At 49.2% G+C, this 20,638-nt stretch overlaps 1 protein-coding gene across 3 annotated transcripts in view; it reads right to left on the reverse strand.

Annotated features, from left to right (window-relative positions):
• The window catches only part of LOC137431870 (polypeptide N-acetylgalactosaminyltransferase 1), a 594,418-nt gene that overhangs the window by 313,624 nt on the left and 260,156 nt on the right, over positions 1-20,638 (reverse strand). For all 3 annotated transcript variants that reach the window (XM_068123662.2, XM_068123663.2, XM_068123664.2), the window contains exon 4: positions 246-412. In XM_068123662.2, the coding sequence (XP_067979763.1) occupies positions 246-412 (167 nt within the window). The remainder of the gene's footprint in view (positions 1-245; positions 413-20,638) is intronic.

Consider the following 20,638-nt stretch of genomic DNA (forward strand, 5'->3'; position numbering starts at 1 on the left):
CTCTGAGTGGGTAAATCTTGCTGCTTTACAACTTGCTGGCTCTCAAAGCGGATGTAAATGAAACTTTGAAGGTATTCTTCATGGTGCCATCATCCACTCATATATCGTGTAAATGGGCTAACAGTGTGTCAAGCAGTCAGAGACATGCGGAAAATGCACACATTATGTTCCAATTCCAGCACAACTCCTGGCTTGCAAAGCAAATAACATTTACATCAGCAAACAGCAGCAGAATACGTTCCTACCTCTTTCGCTGGCATCATCGACAAGCAGAATCTCCTCAAGAAGGTGGCGAGGAGATCGGCTGATGATGCTGTGCACAGTACGGAGGAGAGTGCTCCATGCCTCATTGTGGAAAACAATCACGATGCTTGTCTTGGGAAGATAATCTGGGTACAACTTTGTCTTGCATCTGCACCACAGGACAAACCACAGGCTGTTAGCTTGAAGCCATATTCTTTCAGACAAGTAGAATCGTTGTGAAATAACAATATTAGTAATAATAATAAAAAATATAAATATATCTTGCAGTACTGTGAATATTTTTGGGGTTACTCCAATGATACTCACACTGTCGATTCAGAGGAGTCCGTTAACCACAGCCTCCTCTGGGCAGGGGGTATCAGACTCCCACAAATTCCGAAACAGTTTCAATGTTTACTGCGTTCAATCTTACACTGCGATTCCCCTAGGATCACCCAAAACAAAGCAGAACGTGGAGGTGCAAAGCATGGGAGGTGAAAGTCGTGAAAACGCCTCTTGTAATTAAAATGGGTTTATCAGAAAAGAAGATAGGGATAAGGGTGGATAGGGTAGACAAGACACTACAGTATAATAAAGAAACGGGACAGACCAGGCACTCTAATGACAGACATATGAAGGTACACACACTTATGTACAATGAAAATAAACACATACACACACAGAAAACACATACAATTATATATATATATATATATATATATATATATATATATATATATATATATATATATATATATATATATATATATATATATATATATATATATAAATATATATATGTATATATATACATATATATGCATATATATATATATGGTGTTGGGTGTTGGGTTGGTGTTGGTGTTGGGCTAGCGGCTAGGGTGCCGGCTTAGGATCCTAGGATCCTGGGTTCGAATCCCAGTAGATCGCTGAATTAACGCCAGGGGGGTTGACTCGGCCTGTCATCCTTCCGAGGTCGGCTAATTGAGTACCAGTTCACTGGTAATTCCCTGTTTGTCGTTAAAGGCGGCAAAAAGGGTTGGCGTCAGGAAGGGCATCCGGCCGTAAAACATTGCTTCAAAAAGGGGACCAAAAAACAACAGCAACCACGGTTCCCGAAAAAGGCCAACCCCCGCTTTGCGGGGAAAAATGGCCTCTAAACGGTGGTTATATACATATATATACATATATATATGCATATATATTGTTGCGGATATGGCATTTGGCCTCCATATCCGCTTGTAAATATTCCCCTATTTCCCCAATACTCCCCAACTATCCCCAATCCCCCATTCCCTAGTCCCATTGCCTGTAAATAACACTCTGTAGAACCGACCTTCCCCTTTTTCCCCCATTGAATGTCGTGCCCAGGTCCACCGCATCTCACGTAGACAACTTTCGGACATCTTGCTAGTTATTCTTAGTCTATGTCAGTTAAGGACTCGTTTCCCTTAATTCTGACTCTTCGTTGCACCAGAATGTGATTGTATGGCACCAGTAGTGAGTTTAGGACCTCCCCATACCTCCTCCCATCTTCCCCATGAAACAACAACAACAACAACTACAACAACAACTACAACAACAGAGGAGATTGGGGGCGGCGCGGCGCGGGGAGTGTGCGTCCTCACTCCGGCTTGGTTAGCCGCCATTGCCCATGCGCTCCACGGGGTTACCACAAAGGGGCTGGCTGTCAGCTCCTCGTCAAGGGCGGAGCCGGTAACCCCCCCGCACCCAATAAGAAGGGCGGACCGATTCCATCTGGGGCGGAGCTAACTAGCCGAGGGCGTGTCACTCCCCGCCGGATATACGCAGCCTACCGGACGTGACGTCAGATGCGCCCCCAGCTTGGAAAGACAAGTCGCGACCTCCGAGCGCTGAGCGACCTCCCCGCATCTTTGGACCGGACTGGGTCGATTTTGCCCCTGAGCCAAGGTGCACCTTGAGCCATCGACTACCCGCTTTCCTTGCCATCAATCCCCGTGTGAGTCAGTTTTGTCCTGTTTATCTGTCGTCTGTCGGGGCTACTATAAGACCGTAATTAAGTGCCTATCTTTCTATGCTGTCCCTCTCATCCCTGTAATCTAACCTTCCGCAATATTATAACCTCCTCCGGAGGTCTTGAGAACCGTACCCCTTGTGTCGTTGCCTTAATCCCAGCCGTTGTGTCCTTTTCCTTCATTGATTTAGCATAGCGCGATTCGGCCAACGTTCGAGTGTAATCGGGTAACTTGTGCGAACACGGCGGCCATTCCGCTCGGCCCAGCATAACATCAAAGTCGTGTCCGTAACAATTGGTGTCAGGAGTGTCGGATTCGGACCTGGGACTAAATTCATTTAGCCCAAATTTTGGAACACCAATTGTACCATTAGGGTAACAATTGGTGTCGAGGAGTGGAATTCGGACCTGCGACTAAATTTGTTAGGCCCAAATTTTGGAACACCAATTGTACCACTAGGGTAACAATTGGTGTTGGGAGGTAGAATTCGATCCGGAGCGCGTTTCCCGCGCTCGAAATTATAACGGCGAAATTTGATTTTGTTTTACGAAAATAAAAACCCGAATTTTGAAAGTCGCGCTATGGCGGATCAAGACACCTGGGTGCCGGTAGAGGAGAGTGAGGCAGGGTCGATCCAGGACCAAATTGAGGGACATGAGGGACAGGAGGAGAGCGAAGCAGTGAGGGCGGCAGGGTCGCAAAATAGCGTTGTCGCGCACGAGGTGGCCACGGCGTCCACGCCCGTGACCGTAGTGGCGCCCCTGGTGGATTCGAACCTTTTCCTCCTGCAAATGAGGGCCTTTATGGAACAAATGGGAGACCAAATTGGAGGTTTGAAAAACAGTATAGAAGCTCAGGGTGAGCGATTGGAGGGCAAAATAGGGGTAATGGGAAACGAAATAGGGGTAATGGGAAACGAAATGGGGGTAATGAGGGACGAAGCGAGGGGTACCGGTGAGGGGTTAGACAAGAAATTTGGGAAGTTAGACAATAATTTTGAGGAGTTAGACAAGAAATTTGGGAAGTTAGACAATAATTTTGAGGAGTTAGACAAGAAATTTGGGAAGTTAGACAATAATTTTGAGGGGTTAGACAACGGGATAAAAGAGGTGAGAAATGGGTTAATGGGGTTAGAAAACAGTATGGAAGGCAAATTGAGGGACATGAGGGACCAAGCGGAAAGGGAAGTTAAACAAATGGAGCAGCGGATAGAGGGGGTCAGAATGGGGGTAGAAACCAAACTGGATGCTCACAGGGAGGAAATGGAGCAGATGAGGGTGGCATCTGGGCAGGAGATGCAAGTGATGGGAGAGGAGATCAGAAGAGGTGTGAGTGAGGAGGTCGGAGGAGTGCGCGAGGAGGTGAGGCACTGTAAGGAGCACATGGAGAAGGAGGTGAGAAAGGGGACTGTAAAATTACAAGGGGGCATAGAGGACCTGACGCAGGAGGTGGAACAGCTGACGGAGGGACAAAAAGGACTAACGGAGCAGGTTCAAAGGAACACTGCGGTATTAGGAGGGTTAAAAGCGACACAAAACGACATAAAAAACGACTTGGTAGCGACGAAGAGGGAATGTCAGATGGTACGTGAGGGATTGACAACGAGGTTGGACGAGGTGATAGAGGTAATGGAGACGAAGGACCGGCAGGTGAGGACGCACATGGAAACGGTCAAGGTAGCCTTGGAGGACGAGCTTGAGGAGACGTACCGGGGAATAAAAGAGGTGAAGCAGAAATTAGAAGAAGTGGAAGAAGGGGTGAGCGAAATTAAGAAGCGACGGAGAGGGGATAAGAAAGAGATAAAAGAGGAGGTAAAATAATTGGTCCAAAGTCTGTGTTTGGATCGTGATAATGTGCTCATTAACCGGATGAGGGATTCACAGGTGATGGAGGAAAAGCGAAGAGGAAGAGGACCCGGTGTAAGTGGTGACCAATATGGTCGTGCGTATGATGCGCCAGGTGATTTAAGAAGCTTGGGGGTCGAGATGGACCCGGGTGTTCGTGAGAGGCCGTTGGTGAAGTGTGCGACAGGTCTGGTGTGCGAAAAAGGAGGTGTGCGAGAAAGTCCGACTCTGGGGTGTGTGAGGAAAAAGTGCGTGCCAAGGAGTGAGGGTGCTGGCGAGAGTGAGTCGGTCGTAGCGCGTGTGTGAGGGAGCACAAGGAAGCGCGGTGTGGTAAGTGTTACAGAGGGTGTGACGGGAGAGTGTGCGCAAGAGTGTGCGCGAGAAAGGTGTGTGACGGACAGGTGCATGGGGAAAGAGTGCGCTGTCAAAGGCAAGGAAGAATGCACACCTGTGGTGAGTGTTACAGAGGGTGTGACGGGAGAGTGTGCGCAAGGGTGTGCGCGAGAAAGGTGTGTGACGGACAGGTGCATGGGGAAAGAGTGCGCTGTCAAGAGTGGAGGTGAAAGTAGTGAGAGTGACACGGAGCGTGAGTTGGTTGTGACAGGTGAGAAAGGAAGCACACCTGGAATGGTAGAGCGTGAGTGGGAATGCACGCTGGAATTGGTAGTAAGGCACGTGGTTGGGTGTGCGAATGAGAGCACACCTGTGATTGTCACAGAGGAGGTGACCGAGGAGGGGGCGCGAAGAGGTGTGTTGGTGAGGTGTGCTACCAACGAATGTGTGCCAAAGTGTTCGGTGGTCAGGTGTGTGACCAAGGCTGTGAGTGGAATAAGGGGACCTGGGTGTGTAAGGAAAGGTACGAGGAGCATGGGAACGGCTGGATGTGTGAGCAAGGAACGGGCTGCGGGGTGTAAGCATGCAGGTGAGGCATCGAAGGTAACCGGGTTAGAGGTTAGAGCGACTTTTAGCCGAATCGGGCCCTCGGTGCGTGCTGGGCCTCGCTTTGAACGGCCGCGTCCATGCTCCACCAGGCGGAGCGGGCGGCTGGATAGGAAGGGTCGTCATGGCGACCACGTTTTGTTGAGGCATTCCGGCAGGCCGAGATCGGGACATTGGATGGCTCCACGCCGAGATGGTGCGTGGGATCTCGGCCCGGGTAAGCCCCCGTCCCTGCACCGAGTGCCGGACGCATCCAGCCGTTGGCACAGAACAACCCGCATTCATGGGCCGCAATTCATGGCTGGATACACCATATGGACCGCAATTTTGGTGGCCACCCACAATGGACCGCAGTTCTTTTGCGGCCAAGCACCACCCGTGGATGGACCTGTTGGTCAACGTGGCACCTATGCCATACAGGTGAACCACTAATAGTTGGCCCCCTGACGGCCACAAATAGGAAATGGACGCGGTTGGCGCCTTTCTTTATTTTGAAAGAAGCAAGAAGGCCAAGTGCACCACACGAAGAGCAAGAGACACTTGCAGGGTTAGGGGTTGTTGTTTTTATTTTAATGAACAATGGTGACTGCACCGATTGGTGCTTGGGGTGGTGCTTTCGGTGCTTGGAAGGGGTGCTCTGCACATTATTAAAGGCCGTAAGGCCACAGAGCACTCGTGGGTTGGTGTATCGATGCTGGCATGCGTGCTCTCTCTATGCATAACATCTGCATGTGTTCCTCCAAAAACAGGTCCTGGATCGTAATGTAAAGATCAGCGTAGTCTTGTAAATAATGCTCCCTACCGGCTGTATGTTTAGTTTGAGAATTCTTTCCGCGATTCGGTTATCCTGTGGTAGGCCGGTCATTTTACGAATATACCCACCACAAATTGCAATAGTAATGAAACTTGGCATTTTTGCTTCTTTTGACCCATGTAATAACATAGTAAAAGTCAAGGAATAACGAGGCATTGGAACACATTCATTTCGAGCAACCACTTTTTGACAGTTATGCACGAAAATAAGCTAATAAAAATGGCACAAAATAATGCACTTAATTTGTTATTTCGTTCACATTCTCAAAAGATGTCAGAAATGTAAGTGTTTAAGAGTGTAAGACAGGCCTTATGCCCTGGTTTTACAATACATTTGACATGTAAAGGTATATATATTGAGATAATTGACATTTAAGGTAGCTTTATCCCAATAAAATTGAATTTTTTCGAAAATATACATATCAATGAATTTTGAAAGCTAATATAATGGTCTATCATATTCTTATATCAAATTAGATTTTACTCTAGTCTAATTAGGTGAACAAAGCCTAATTAGGTGAATAAAATTTAATTACACGAACAATGATCTCCATAGCAACCATCATTTTGCATCAAAGTTCTTGATCGACACGCTCCATGCTCACGGATATTGCAGTTCTTATCATGAGATACAAAGGTATGAACGGAGTGCAGCAGTTACACTAGGGACAGACATACCAAACTACCGGCCAGAGCAGGTCATCCAATATATGGCGGACAATGTCGATCACAACATCCGTACAATAGATGGCCTCAACACATTCCACGGGATGGGAATGATTGCGTCTGTCACTCCTGGCCCCCGCCGGACATCAACAAGAGTGCCACGTTTATCTGTGACACTGAAGGATGTTGAAGCTGTGGGTCGGATAAACATCCGGCATCTGACATCACCTTGCGATGGTCTAGATACTCTGAGGTATGAGGTTCTGCAAGATGAGATGGAAAAGGACAGATCTACCAACCTTGACCTCCTCTGGAAGCTGTCCCTCACATTGCGCTCACCACGACCAGCATGGTCTGGCATGATGCAAGCCGTGCACACTGGTGTAATCCAGGTCAGTGTGCAATCTTTCTGCTTCCCATGATCGACATGAACAGCAGTGATCCAACTTGCATCTATTCAACATTGACATTTCTATGTGAGCACGCCAAACAGTACAACGCAAAGGTCATCATCACATTTGACCAACCACTTTGGTGGAAGGCGCTTACCATCATCGAAAGCCAACCGGAGGGCAGTGACTTGCGTAAGGTTGTACTGCGCTTGGGAGGCTTCCACACGTTGATGAGCTTCTTGGGGAGTATTGGAAATATCATGTCAGGATCTGGACTGCGCTCTGTTCTGGAACTGGTGTATGCTGAGAACACTGTAACGCACATGCTCTCTGGCAAGGCATATGACCGAGCTATCCGTGGTCATCTCTTGGTTGATGCAGCACTGAACACTCTCCTCGCAGAAAGGGTACTTGGTACGCTAGTGCCTGCTTGTTCGCAGGCTCAGGATGATGGCCCTCAGGGCACTACAGGAGATGACGAACCAAGTGAAGACGCGATAATGCAAAGCATAGATGAGGCACAGGCAGCCATGGATCCGCATGATACCGAGGCAGGACAGGCAGCCATGGATCCGCGTGATACCGAGTCAGGGTCGCAAAGTGTGGGAGCTGGCCCAGTTGACCTGTGTGAGCTACGAAACCTGTATGATTCATTGTTGAAGGGTGAGGGTTGCACTGAAGATATCCTTTCAGCCCCGGTTCTGGACTCTGTTCGTGACATCATGAATGTTGCTCGACAATCGAAGAAGGATCTGCGTACAGCACAGCTATGGCTGCAATACATGGACATGATAGACATTCTGAGGACATTCCTGAGGTCGGAACGCACTGGTGACTGGCGTCTGCACGTGCACGCTTTGCACGACATGTTGCCCTACCTAGCAGCTGCAGGCCACAATCTGTACACAAAATCTGTGTACATCTACCTGCAGCGACTGGCACAACTGTCTATTCAGCATCCGGAGGTCCACCATCAGTTCCAGAATGGATTTCACGTAGTGCGGCGTTCAGATCGGTACTGGGCCGGCTTGTCCACAGATCTTGTGATCGAGCAAGTGCTCATGAGAAGTGTGAAAACCACAGGGGGACTAACAAGGGGTCGTGGAATGAGCGAGCCGCAAAGGATCACGTGGCTGCTGTCCACCCCCATATGTGCAGAGGTCAACATGGCTTTGCAAGAGTACACATCAGTGCAGTATGGGACCAGTGACCAGCACAAAGAACAAAGCGCAGCTCGACAAGGACGGGACACAGATGACACGCACAAACTTATTCGCTACCTGTCATCAAAGGATCCCTTTGGAAACGATCCAACTCTGCAAAGCATTGACACTGGCATCACAGCTGGAGATTCGGTCAATGCTGACCAAGCAGCGTCAGTCGGCAGGAAGATCTTAGATGGAATGCTTGACAAAAAGGTTCTTGATCACACGTTCAAGAAGCAAGATCAGGTTGTGACTCTTGACACACGTTCATCATTGAAAACTGGCAGACAATCCGTTCTGATAGATCCACAACTGTTGTTCCAACGTCTGAGTACGGCAGGATCACGCTGTGATGACCTCAAAGATGTCTTCAAGTACGAACTAAGCAGTTTCCCACCAGCACTGTTTAAGACCACTGATATCCTGCTTGAGGCCGACAAGCCAGCGCTAGCCGAAGACATTTGGAAACAACTCCCCCTTGACGTTCGCAACACAGTGCTGCCACAGAATGTGCAATATGTTCTGGATGGTGGGGCATTGCTACACAGAATTCCTTGGAATTCTGGCGAGACATATGGAGGAATCGCCAGTCACTACGTGCGATATGTTGGAGACAGGTATGGTAACGCTGTCATAGTGTTCGATGGATATGTGAGCGCACCCTCCACCAAAGATGTAGCGCACAGCAGGCGCGTTCGATCTCACAGCAGTCCCCTTGTCAACTTCACAACAGACATGGTATGTACTATGAAGAAAGATGACTTGAACAGCCTTGAAGAAGCTGAACTCCAGTGCGTATTTCTCCGAGCTTTTGGCAAACTTCAACACTCCTGGAGCGTCAAAAGAGGATGTCATGACAGCTGGAGAGAATGCCCTGGTTTGCTTGTATAATGCCCAGCCCGGGGAAACACTGGACATGCTGAGGCTTCAACGCTTCCACCAGAAGGTTTCAACAAGCACTGTCAGAGTTGAGCCTCGTACCCTGCCCCCTACATCAGCATCTGCAAAGCAACATTGCCTACGGGTGTATGTTCAGGTTCATCAGTGGCAAGGAGTTGCCATGGATGCCAATGGTTGGGGATGGGCTATCCGTGACGAGAGAATGGTTCCCGTGATGACCGAGATGAAGCCTGCTCCAGATTACCTTCTAGATGCCATCCACTGTGGCTGCAAAACAGACTGCAGTACCCTACGATGCAGCTGTCGCAAGTACAGCCTGGAATGCTCTTACGCATGCAGTGAATGCAAAGGACTTCACTGTTCTAATGTGACCTTGTCAGAACCAGAAAGTGATCCAGAAGAAGAATAAGCTCTTAGGTTGGTGCTTGAATCGCAGTTCATTCAATTATTAAATAAAACACTTTTTTTTTTTTCAATATATATATATTTTTTTCAATATTATTTTCAATATTATTTAACGATTTTTTTTGTATATATAGTACGATATGAACTTGTTCACATAAAGCCATTACATTGCAGGCCTCAGGGACATAAAATTGCAGGATCTCATAAGGATTTAGCACGGAAACAGTTTTTGGTCTGAAAAATTTATGCAGATTTTCGCTTAAAACCTTCTCTTAAAGATTGCAAAAATTGGAAATGTTCCAATGCTCCGATTCTCCTTGACTTTTAGTATGTCATTCTCCACTAAATTTGACATTGAAAAATGCATGTTTCATTACTATTGCAATTTGTGGTGGGTTCGACCCCAAAATGGCGTAGATTGACTGGACTATGGGTGTGTTTCTGTGAGGAGAAGGGTGCAACGTCGCAGGGGGACATATTTACTCATTTGTGAATATCCGTAAAACTGTCGCACTCAGGGTAGAGTTAATAGTAGAGGGAACTACATCTGAGTGCCACACTAAAATAGGTAAAAATTTATCGGGTCGGGACGCCCCGAGGGTAGAGAAGGGTGCAATGTTGTGGATATGGCATTTGGCCTCCATATCCGCTTGTAAATATTCCCCTATTTCCCCAATACTCCCCAACTATCCCCAATCCCCCATTCCCTAGTCCCATTGCCTGTAAATAACACTCTGTAGAACCGACCTTCCCCTTTTTCCCCCATTGAATGTCGTGCCCAGGTCCACCGCATCTCACGTAGACAACTTTCGGACATCTTGCTAGTTATTCTTAGTCTATGTCAGTTAAGGACTCGTTTCCATTAATTCTGACTCTTCGTTGCACCAGAATGTGATTGTATGGCACCAGTAGTGAGTTTAGGACCTCCCCATACCTCCTCCCATCTTCCCCATGAAACAACAACAACAACAACAACTACAACAACAACTACAACAACAGAGGAGATTGGGGGCGGCGCGGCGCGGGGAGTGTGCGTCCTCACTCCGGCTTGGTTAGCCGCCATTGCCCATGCGCTCCACGGGGTTACCACAAAGGGGCTGGCTGTCAGCTCCTCGTCAAGGGCGGAGCCGGTAACCACCCCCGCACCCAATAAGAAGGGCGGACCGATTCCATCTGGGGCGGAGCTAACTAGCCGAGGGCGTGTCACTCCCCGCCGGATATACGCAGCCTACCGGACGTGACGTCAGATGCGCCCCCAGCTTGGAAAGACAAGTCGCGACCTCCGAGCACTGAGCGACCTCCCCGCATCTTTGGACCGGACCGGGTCGATTTTGCCCCTGAGCCAAGGTGCACCTTGAGCCATCGACTACCCGCTTTCCTTGCCATCAATCCCCGTGTGAGTCAGTTTTGTCCTGTTTATCTGTCGTCTGTCGGGGCTACTATAAGACCGTAATTAAGTGCCTATCTTTCTATGCTGTCCCTCTCATCCCTGTAATCTAACCTTCCGCAATATTATAACCTCCTCCGGAGGTCTTGAGAACCGTACCCCTTGTGTCGTTGCCTTAATCCCAGCCGTTGTGTCCTTTTCCTTCATTGATTTAGCATAGCGCGATTCGGCCAACGTTCGAGTGTAATCGGGTAACTTGTGCGAACACGGCGGCCATTCCGCTCGGCCCAGCATAACATCAAAGTCGTGTCCGTAACAATATGCATATATATATATATATATATATATATATATATATATATATATATATATATATATATATATATATATATATATATATATATATATATACTCAGAGGCAAAAGTTATTGTGACATGGAATTTTTTCATTGGTAATCTTGTGAATGAATTTTTGGATTTGAACCAGAGAAAGAGTGTGTTAAAATGGTCAAAGAAATGCAACCAAGCAGTTGTTGTTCGAATTGCACGAAATTTGCAAGCATGACATATTCGAGAAAAATGGCCAGCAATGTTCACTTTAAAAGGCCAGACAACCAGACGCTTATCATTTCCACTCAATGCAGTCTTAAGAAGTGCAGAAGTCAGAAAAACACCTCTATTCATCATTCTGGAACAAGTTCGACATGCCACGCCTTGGGGAAAATGACAGATGGAGAGCTATAGGTATGCTTCAGTCTGGTACCTCGCAGCGTGATGTTGCTCGTCGATTCAACGTCCATAGAAACACCATTTGGCACAGCTTCACCGAGCTGACGGTAGGACACGTGTCTACAGGTGCACAGATGAAAGTTACATCAGGCCATGTGTTCTGGAAGGGGATCGTTTTGGAGGTGGGGGCGTTATGATCTGGGGTGGGATAACAGCTGCAGCAAGAACGCCAATGATTGTGATTGAGGGGAACTTGAATGCTGTGAGGTACCGAGACGAGATTTTGCAAATGGCCGCTTTACCGTTTTTGCAACAGAACACCCTAGAGTGATGTTTCAACATGATAACGCCAGACCACACGTTGCTCGAGTTGTACAGCAGTATCATAATCAGAACAATGTTAATGTGTTACCCTGGCCTGCAAGATCCCCTGATTTGTCACCCATTGAACACGTCTGGGATGAAATGGAGCGACGTTTACGACGTCATCCGAATCCTCCAAAAACGCTGCAGGAACTCCGCCAAATCCTTCCTCGGATATGGAATGATCTTCCCAAGGACTTTCATCGACGTTTAGTGGCCTCAATGAGGTGGAGGTGCCAGGCCTGCATCAATGCACAAGGTGGACACACTCGCTACTGACTGTGTGAACTTGCTTGTGAACCCCCTCTTGTGTTGTGGCTCATTTGCATATGGCAGGTGCACTGTTCTTATGGACTGTTGATCGTTAACATACCTTGAAACATTTGTCTTTCCATGTAATAACATTTCATCCGCGGCAGTAAAAATTTAACACTGATTCTGTTTGTTGTTTGTGTGTCACAATAACTTTTGCCTTTGAGTATATATATATATATATATATATATATATATATATATATATATATATATATATATATATATATATATATATATATATACACATATATATACATACACATACATATATATACATACACATACATACATACATACATACATACATACATACATATATATATATATATATATATATATATATATATATATATATATATATATATATATATATATATATATATATATACATATATATATATATATATATTGTTACGGTCCGCGGATAAGGATGTTGTTTGCCGAGCGAAGGCACCGCGGCCGAACAGTTGTTCCCCGACTAAACCCGATTCACCCAAACGTTGGCCGTATCGCGCCACAGATACTCAATGTGGAAAAGACTAAGATGACGAATGCAAAGAGGAAGAAGAAGAAGACGTACAGAAGAGTAACGGGGTTTATTATTATTTACACACACATAAGCAAAAAGAGCAGTCACGGGTATTTACAGCGGACATGAAAACGCAGGTGACACAGTGAAAATTACTAGCTTATACAGACTTAGTTACTACCCAGGACAGCACGAACAAAACAAACTCACGTACGCAAATGGGGAACTTGCAGGCAGGAATGGCTGGAAAGGATGAGCAGGTGGGATCACAGGGCACAGCGAGCAGGTCCACTCCGGCCGGGAAGCGGGGAGCCGGCAGCTCCTTGTATTCCGCTTTACAGCGCACGCCGGCAGCTCCTGGTATTCGGCTTTACAGCGCACGCCGGCAGGGTCACTCGCTGCCTCGTCAGGGCTTCACGCGGCTGGTTGAAACGTGGCTGGACTCATCTGCCGTATCTCTTTGCAACTCGTTCGTAAAAGTTCCTCTGCTTTCTCTTGGACCCTTTCTTTGTCGTGTACCTCTCCACGCAGCTCAGCTCGTATTCCCTTCCTCTCACCTCTCTCCAGCGCGGGACTGACACGCCCTCTTACGCACCTGGACTCATCTGCCGTATCTCTTTGCAACTCGTTCGTAAAAGTTCCTCTGCTTTCTCTTGGACCCTTTCTTTGTCGTGTACCTCTCCACGCAGCTCAGCTCGTATTCCCTTCCTCTCACTTCTCTCCAGCGCGGGACTGACACGCCCTCTTACGCACCTGGACTCATCTGCTGTATCTCTGGTGTAGCTTGTCCCAGCGATCGTCGCACCCTTCTCTCCAAACCTTCAGCGCGGGTCTGACACGCCCGCCTCGGTTTTGGTACCGCCCTCCCCCCGTGCTCTGTTTCGTGACCTTGTATGGTAATCCCACGGGCTTGTCTCCTTATTTGGGCATGGCGCCGACGGCACGCCCCTCGTGGCGAGCCACGGGCTTGTTTCCTTATTTGGGCATGGGGCTGAACAGCCCCGCCCTTCGTGGCGCGCCCTGGGCTTGCCTCTCCCTGGCGACCCCGCCCCTCCTGTTCAAACCACCGCATCTCACGTAGACAACTATAGGACATCTTGCTAGTTAATCTTAGTCTATGTCAGTTAAGGTTTCTTTTCCATTTATTCTGACCCTTCGTTGCACCAGAATGTGATTGTATGGCACCGTTAGGAAGTTTAGGACCTCCCAATACCTCCCCGCAGCTCTTCCTCACAGTTCTCAGGAACAACAACAACAACAGCAACAACAACAACAGCAGCGGCGGGCGCGGGAAGTGCGCGCCCTCACTCCGGCTTGGTTGGTAGGGGGTGTTGGGAGGGCACTAGGCCTTCCCAACGAGCCGCCATCGAACATGTGCTCGACGGGGTTACCAAATAGGGGCTCCCTGTCAGCTCCTCGTCAAGGGCGGAGCCCGGTAACCCCCGCACCCAATGGAAGCGGCGGACCGGCCCCAGTGGGGCGGAGCCAACCAGCCGAGGGCGTGTCACTCCCCGTTGAGCATGCGCAGCAGAGGGAGTGGTGACGTGAGATGCGCGCAGAGCTGAAGGAGAAAGGACGCACCCTCCGAGCACCGAGAGACCTCTGCCATTAAGAAAGACCTCCCAAAGACTGAGCTGTATCCTGTCCCCGAGCCAAGGTGCACCTTGTGCCATCGGTCTACCTGCCATCAATCCCTGTGTGAGTCAGCCTTGTCCATTTGTCCGTGGTCTGTCTGGGTCTAAGTAAGCCAGTTAGATAAGCTAATCTTTGCACTGTGTCACCTGCTGTAAATAACCTTGACTGCTCCTTTTCGTTTGTGTGGTATAAATAATAAATCCTGTTCCTCTTCTGTACGTCTTCGTCCTCTTCTTCCTCTTCTTCCTCTTTCCATTCGATCGCTTTAGAGTTTTCCCCAATTGAATATCTGTGACGCGATTTGGCCAACGTTCGGGGTAATCGGGTTAACTGTATGAACACGGCGGCCATTCCGCTCGGTCAAGCAACATCTTTAGCCGTGTCCGTAACAATTGGTGTCAGGAGTGGGATTGGACCCGAAGCGCGCTTCACGCGCTCGAAATTATTAACTGTGAAATTTGTTTTGTTTTAAAATAAAAACCCGAATTTTGAGATCGCGCCATGGACAATCAAGGCGATCGGATGTCGGTGGGGGAGATAGACGGGTTCGGGGTAACCCAGGACTTAGGGGAAGAAAGGGAGGAGGAGAGCAATGAGATGGTTGAGGGTGTATCAGGCGCGCAAAATGGCGCTCTCGCGCACGAGGTTACGGGCGCGCAAAATGGCGCCTCGCACATGAACCACAGCGCCCGCGACCATAGCAGCGCCGCTGGTGGATTCGAACCTTTTTATGATGATACAAATGAGGGCCCTTATGGAGAGGCTGGAAGCCAGAATGGAACAATGGGGAAACCAAATGGAAGCAACAACGAACGGAATGAGGGCCGATAGAGAGAAAAGGGAGCAGAGGGACAGAGACCGCAAGTTGGGCGATAGGGTCCCAGGGGTGCACGAGGAGGTAACGCGGGTCGAGAAGCGCTGGTTGAGCGAAGCGAAGGAAAGCACGGGGACAATGACGGGGGTAGAAATCGCGACACGGGGTTTGGAAAAGCCGGCGACCGCTGAGGTAGAGGAGGGTGTTTTATTAAAGCCAGCTGTCGTCGAGGTGAATAAAGAAAAAGCAGTGCTGGGAATTAAAATTGAAGAGATGATGGAGGTAGCCCGGGAATTGCAGGGAGAAATGGAAAATGTGCAAAGTCCCTGCTCAAATCATGATGATGTACGCACTAACCAAATAAAGAGTTTGCAGGTTTTGGTGCAGGGAGGAAGAAGAACCCCGAAGGTGAGACGTGCTGTGTATTGTGCGGGGAGATTTTGTAAGAGGATGTTTGGCGACAAAAGAATTTTCGCGCGCTTGGGATCGAGGAAGCATCCGGGCGTTGGTGAAGGGTCCCGTGTGAGTGGAAATGGCACGCGTGTGAAAAAAAGTGTGCATCAAGGGGTGAGTGTGTTACGAAGCGCGAGTGTTAAACCGAGTGCGAGCGAGAATGCACGTCGGGGTGTACGGAGTGTGACACGGAGAGTGATTTGGTGATGGCACAGGTGCGAGAGGGCACATCGGAGCGCGAGTGTGAAACCGAGTGCGAGCGAGAATGCACGTCGGGGTGTACGGAGTGTGACACGGAGAGTAAGGTGGTGGTGGAACATGTGCGAGGAAGCACACCTGAGTTGGTGGTAGCGCGAGTGTGGGAGAGCCCATGTGAGCGCGTTAGTGGGTGGATGCCAGAGTGCACGCCCATGGTGAGTGTTACGGAGGACGTAACGGAGGAGAGGTGTGGACCGAGGTGTGCGCAAGAGTGTGCGCGAGAGGTGTGGTGTGTAACAGGGAGAGCGTTGGTGGAATGTACGGACGGCGTTGGAACGCCGGGTTTTGTGAGGGTAAAAGGGGTAGCGTATGCGCGTGAGCATGCAGGTGAAGCATCGACGGTAACCGGGTTAGCGGTTAGGGCGACGGATAGCCGATGCGAGCACTCGGGGCGCGGTGTGCTTTGTTGGGTGCGAGGCCCGGCGCGGATCGATGCTGCGTCGCTTCTCTTCGAAGCGTCGTTGCCGATTCGGGCTTGGCCCCGCCCCGCACGGTCGAGTCCGGGCCTTGTCGGGCCAGGCGACCGGTACGGTTCAAGGGCGAGTGGGAGGAAGCGGAACGGTGCCCCCTCGTGGGGACGGGTTCCGACCGAGGGAGATTGAGCCATCGGGCCCGGGACCGCAAGGTGCCGCGCCGGGATGGTGCGTGGAATCTCGGCTCGACCAAACCACCTCCCTTGAACCGAAAGCCGGACGGATTCAACCTGCAGGTGACCAAACCACCCGAATTCATTGCTCGGCTTTACGAACCGAGTTTAATGATGTTACGACGCACCGAGGCTAGGATATAGTGGACTGTGATGATGGTGATAGTGATAGTGATAGTGATTTGATACGAAATTTAGAAAAGTGAATAGAATTGGCAGTAATTGGAAAATTTTTAATTGGTTGAAATTTGGCGAGCAAAATTGATAGTGGGACCTCCCCGATGTGGTGGGATGGCAACTCTGTCATCCCTCACAAAAGGGGGGGGGGGGGCAAAGGAGCACTAGCTTATGGGGTGTATGGCAGTGAAAACTAGCCCGGGTGGGTTAGGATATTGTGTGTAGGGCCCTAGAAGATGACATTAGGTAACGTTAAGATTAGTTAGTGACAATGACACCTGTAGTGGGGACGCAGGTAGATTAGTGTGGATGATAATGACGTGGAGCGCAATAGTTTAAAGGGACGACTGGGAAGCGCAAGTTTCAGAGGGGAGTAGTTAGATGAGATGATGCCGTGTGTTTGAGGATTGAACAGGTGTGATTGAGCAGGTGTGATTGCACAGGTGTGCAACTGAACAGGTGTATGGAGCAGTGTATGCGGGAGTAGTGGTGATTGCGTGTTGTGTTGACCAAATGGTCCAGGAAGGGGAGAGAAGGGTGCAGGGCGGCACCAAGTATGAGAGCACAGGTGTGCAAGTACAGGTGTGTGGAATATATGGAGCAGAGAATGAGTGGTGTGGAGAGAGTTGGAGTAAGTGGTACGGAGTGGAGTGGATGGTGCGAAGTTGTGGATGGGGGAAAGGAGGATGGACCCCCATCACGAATACCCGGGTAGGGTAGTGTAAGTGTTAGGTAGAGGGTATAGGTAAATTGTGGTTGGATATTGGCATCTGTGGTGCGGGTGAGAGAATGGTATTGTGGATGGGTGCATTAGTGTTGTGGAAATGGCTGGCGTGTAGCCTGTTAGTGTGTGTAGTTGGTTTGGGCACTCCACCACTGTGAGGATGTCGGCCAGGTGAGGCCGCAGATGGGCTCTGGGAGCCGGTAGTTGTGGATGGGGCCCGAGGATCCGGAGGACGGACCCGGGTAGCCCAGTGCCAGAGGGCACCAAGGGGTGACAGAGCCAGGAGGGGCCTTCCCCAGTTAGATAGGTTAGGGTGAGGAGCTAGGTAAGCTCGGGTGGCAACTGCAGTGGTGGAGGTGTGCAGGTGGGTAGACCTGCTGGGAGAGCTACACGTCACAGCCCAGAAATTGTGCAAGGGCACCGGGAGATGAATCGGGGGAGTGAGGCCCCAAATTGAGAAGCACCACAGTTTGGTCAATGGGAATTGGTTTTTAGAACCCATAGTGTAAGTTGGCCAATGGATTGGCAGGGAAAGACCCCGGGTAATGTAAAGTTGTTAAAGTCATTTAGAGGATAGTTAGGATGAAGAATCTCCTCGCACCATCTACATCCACTCACCTGAGGTGACGTAACTCCACACCATGCCATGTTTTATTATTTTTATTGTGCAGATGTTTTGGATTGTGAGACGCATCATGACGTGGGTGTGACATTGTGCTTTGTTGTTCCATCTCTCCCTCCTTATGAGGATTCATGATGAATTGGTGATAGCAAATTTTGGTTAGAGGGATTGTGGTAACGAATTTGGTATAGGAGAAAAATGGGGAAGACGTGACAGTAGTGACGAATTTGTAAAGATGTAGATTTTTGTAAATATGGGGTAAGGGCAAGGGTAGGGTAGGTGACAAGGGGGGTGACGTACGGTAGGGACGAGCTTTTCTCACTTCGCTCTCCGTACGCACTTCACCTTGCATTGCCTTTATGGATGTGTACTCTTGAGACCTTACCCCTCGCTCATCTGTCTTGTTCCCCCTTTTTGTTTCCCACATGAGGACCTGTGCGCCATTGGGCGCCAAGGGGAGTGTGCGTGAGTCCGCCATTGGGCGCCCGAACCTCTCGCAACCACAGCTGTCTGCATCGATGCACCACATTATGGACCACATGTCTGTGGCCGAGCACCACTTATGGACCCCATGGGTTGGGGCATGGCCCCTCTGCTGGAACCGGCCATGAGGGCCCGAGATTCTGCTGGCGGACCTTGGCCACAGGGCACCGATGCCCCACAGGTGAACCACACATAGTCGGCTCCCTGTGGGCCATAAATAAAAGAAAGGGACACGTGGGTGCATTTTATTTTAATAGTGCAAATAGGCCACCAGCAAAGGAAGATGACAACACCAGGAAAATAATAATAGCCAGCAGAGGGAGCCGAAGAGCAAGAGACACCTGCAGGGTTTGGGTTTGTTGGTTTTATTTTATTGATGAACAGTGGTGACTCCACTGATTGGTGCTTGAGAATGTATTGGTGCGTTTTGGGTGTTTTCATGGTGCGTCGATGCAGAGCAGACTGTCTCCCCCAGAAAGAACAATCGCAGGTCCTGGGTTAGTTTTGTAAATAAAGTAAATAATGCTCCCCACCGTCAATGTATAGTTTGAAGACCATTCCACGATTCGGTTATCCTGTGGGTGTGTTTCTGTTAGGAGAAGGGTGCAACGTCGCAGGGGGACATATTTACTCATTTGTGAATATCTGTAAAACTGTCGCACTCAGGGTTGAGTTAATAGTAGAGGGAACTACATCTGAGTGCCACACTAAAGTAGGTATAAATTTATCGGGTCGGGACGGCCCGAGGTAGAGAAGGGTGCAGTGTTGCGGATATGGGATTTACATCCATCCATATCCGCTTGTAAATATTCCCCTATTTCCTCAATACTCCCCAACTCTCCCCAATCCCTCAATCCCTAGTCCCACTTTCTGTAACCAACACTCTGTAGACCCGACCTCCCCCTATTTCCCCCCATTAAATGTCGCATCCAGGTCCACCGCATCTCACGTAGACAACTATAGGACATCTTGCTAGTTATTCTTAGTCTATGTCAGTTAAGGATTCGTTTCCATTTATTCTGACCCTTCGTTGCACCAGAATGTGATTGTATGGCACGGTTAGGAAGTTTAGGACCTCCCAATACCTCCCCGCAGCTCTTCCTCACAGTTCTCAGTAACAACAACAACAACAACAACAACAGCAACAACAACAACAGCAGCGGCGGGCGCGGGAAGTGCGCGTCCTTACTCCGGCTTGGTTGGTAGGGGGTGTTGGGAGGGCACTAGGCCTTCCCAACGAGCCGCCATCGAACATGTGCTCGACGGGGTTACCAAATAGGGGCTCCCTGTCAGCTCCTCGTCAAGGGCGGAGCCCGGTAACCCCCGCACCCAATGGAAGCGGCGGACCGGCCCCAGTGGGGCGGAGCCAACCAGCCGAGGGCGTGTCACTCCCCGTTGAGCATGCGCAGCAGAGGGAGTGGTGACGTGAGATGCGCGCAGAGCTGAAGGAGAAAGGACGCACCCTCCGAGCGCCGAGAGACCTCTGCCATTAAGAAAGACCTCCCAAAGACTGAGCTGTATCCTGTCCCCGAGCCAAGGTGCACCTTGTGCCATCGGTCTACCTGCCATCAATTCCTGTGTGAGTCAGCCTTGTCCGTTTGTCCGTGGTCTGTCTGGGTCTAAGTAAGCCAGTTAGATAAGCTAATCTTTGCACTGTGTCACCTGCTGTAAATAACCTTGACTGCTCCTTTTCGTTTGTGTGGTATAAATAATAAATCCTGTTCCTCTTCTGTACGTCTTCGTCCTCTTCTTCCTCTTTCCATTCGATCGCTTTAGAGTTTTCCCCAATTGAATATCTGTGACGCGATTTGGCCAACGTTCGGGGTAATCGGGTTAACTGTACGAACACGGCGGCCATTCCGCTCGGTCAAGCAACATCTTTAGCCGTGTCCGTAACAATATATTGTTGCGGATATGAGGATCGAGTTTTTTTGATTGTGTTGTATTGTATAGTAAATGGTTGTGAATTATTGGTTTAGTCTGAGCCCTCCTTGCTCCAGTGTGTATAAAGGTCAAAGGGCGTTCCGGTAGTTAATTCCATAAAGCATACATTGAAGGACACTATAATACCCTTGTTCAGTAGTTTATTTCCTTATTCT

This window comes from Myxine glutinosa, chromosome 7 (assembly GCF_964187855.1).
Source record: "Myxine glutinosa chromosome 7, kmMyxGlut1.1, whole genome shotgun sequence".
NCBI lineage: Eukaryota > Metazoa > Chordata > Myxini > Myxiniformes > Myxinidae > Myxine > Myxine glutinosa.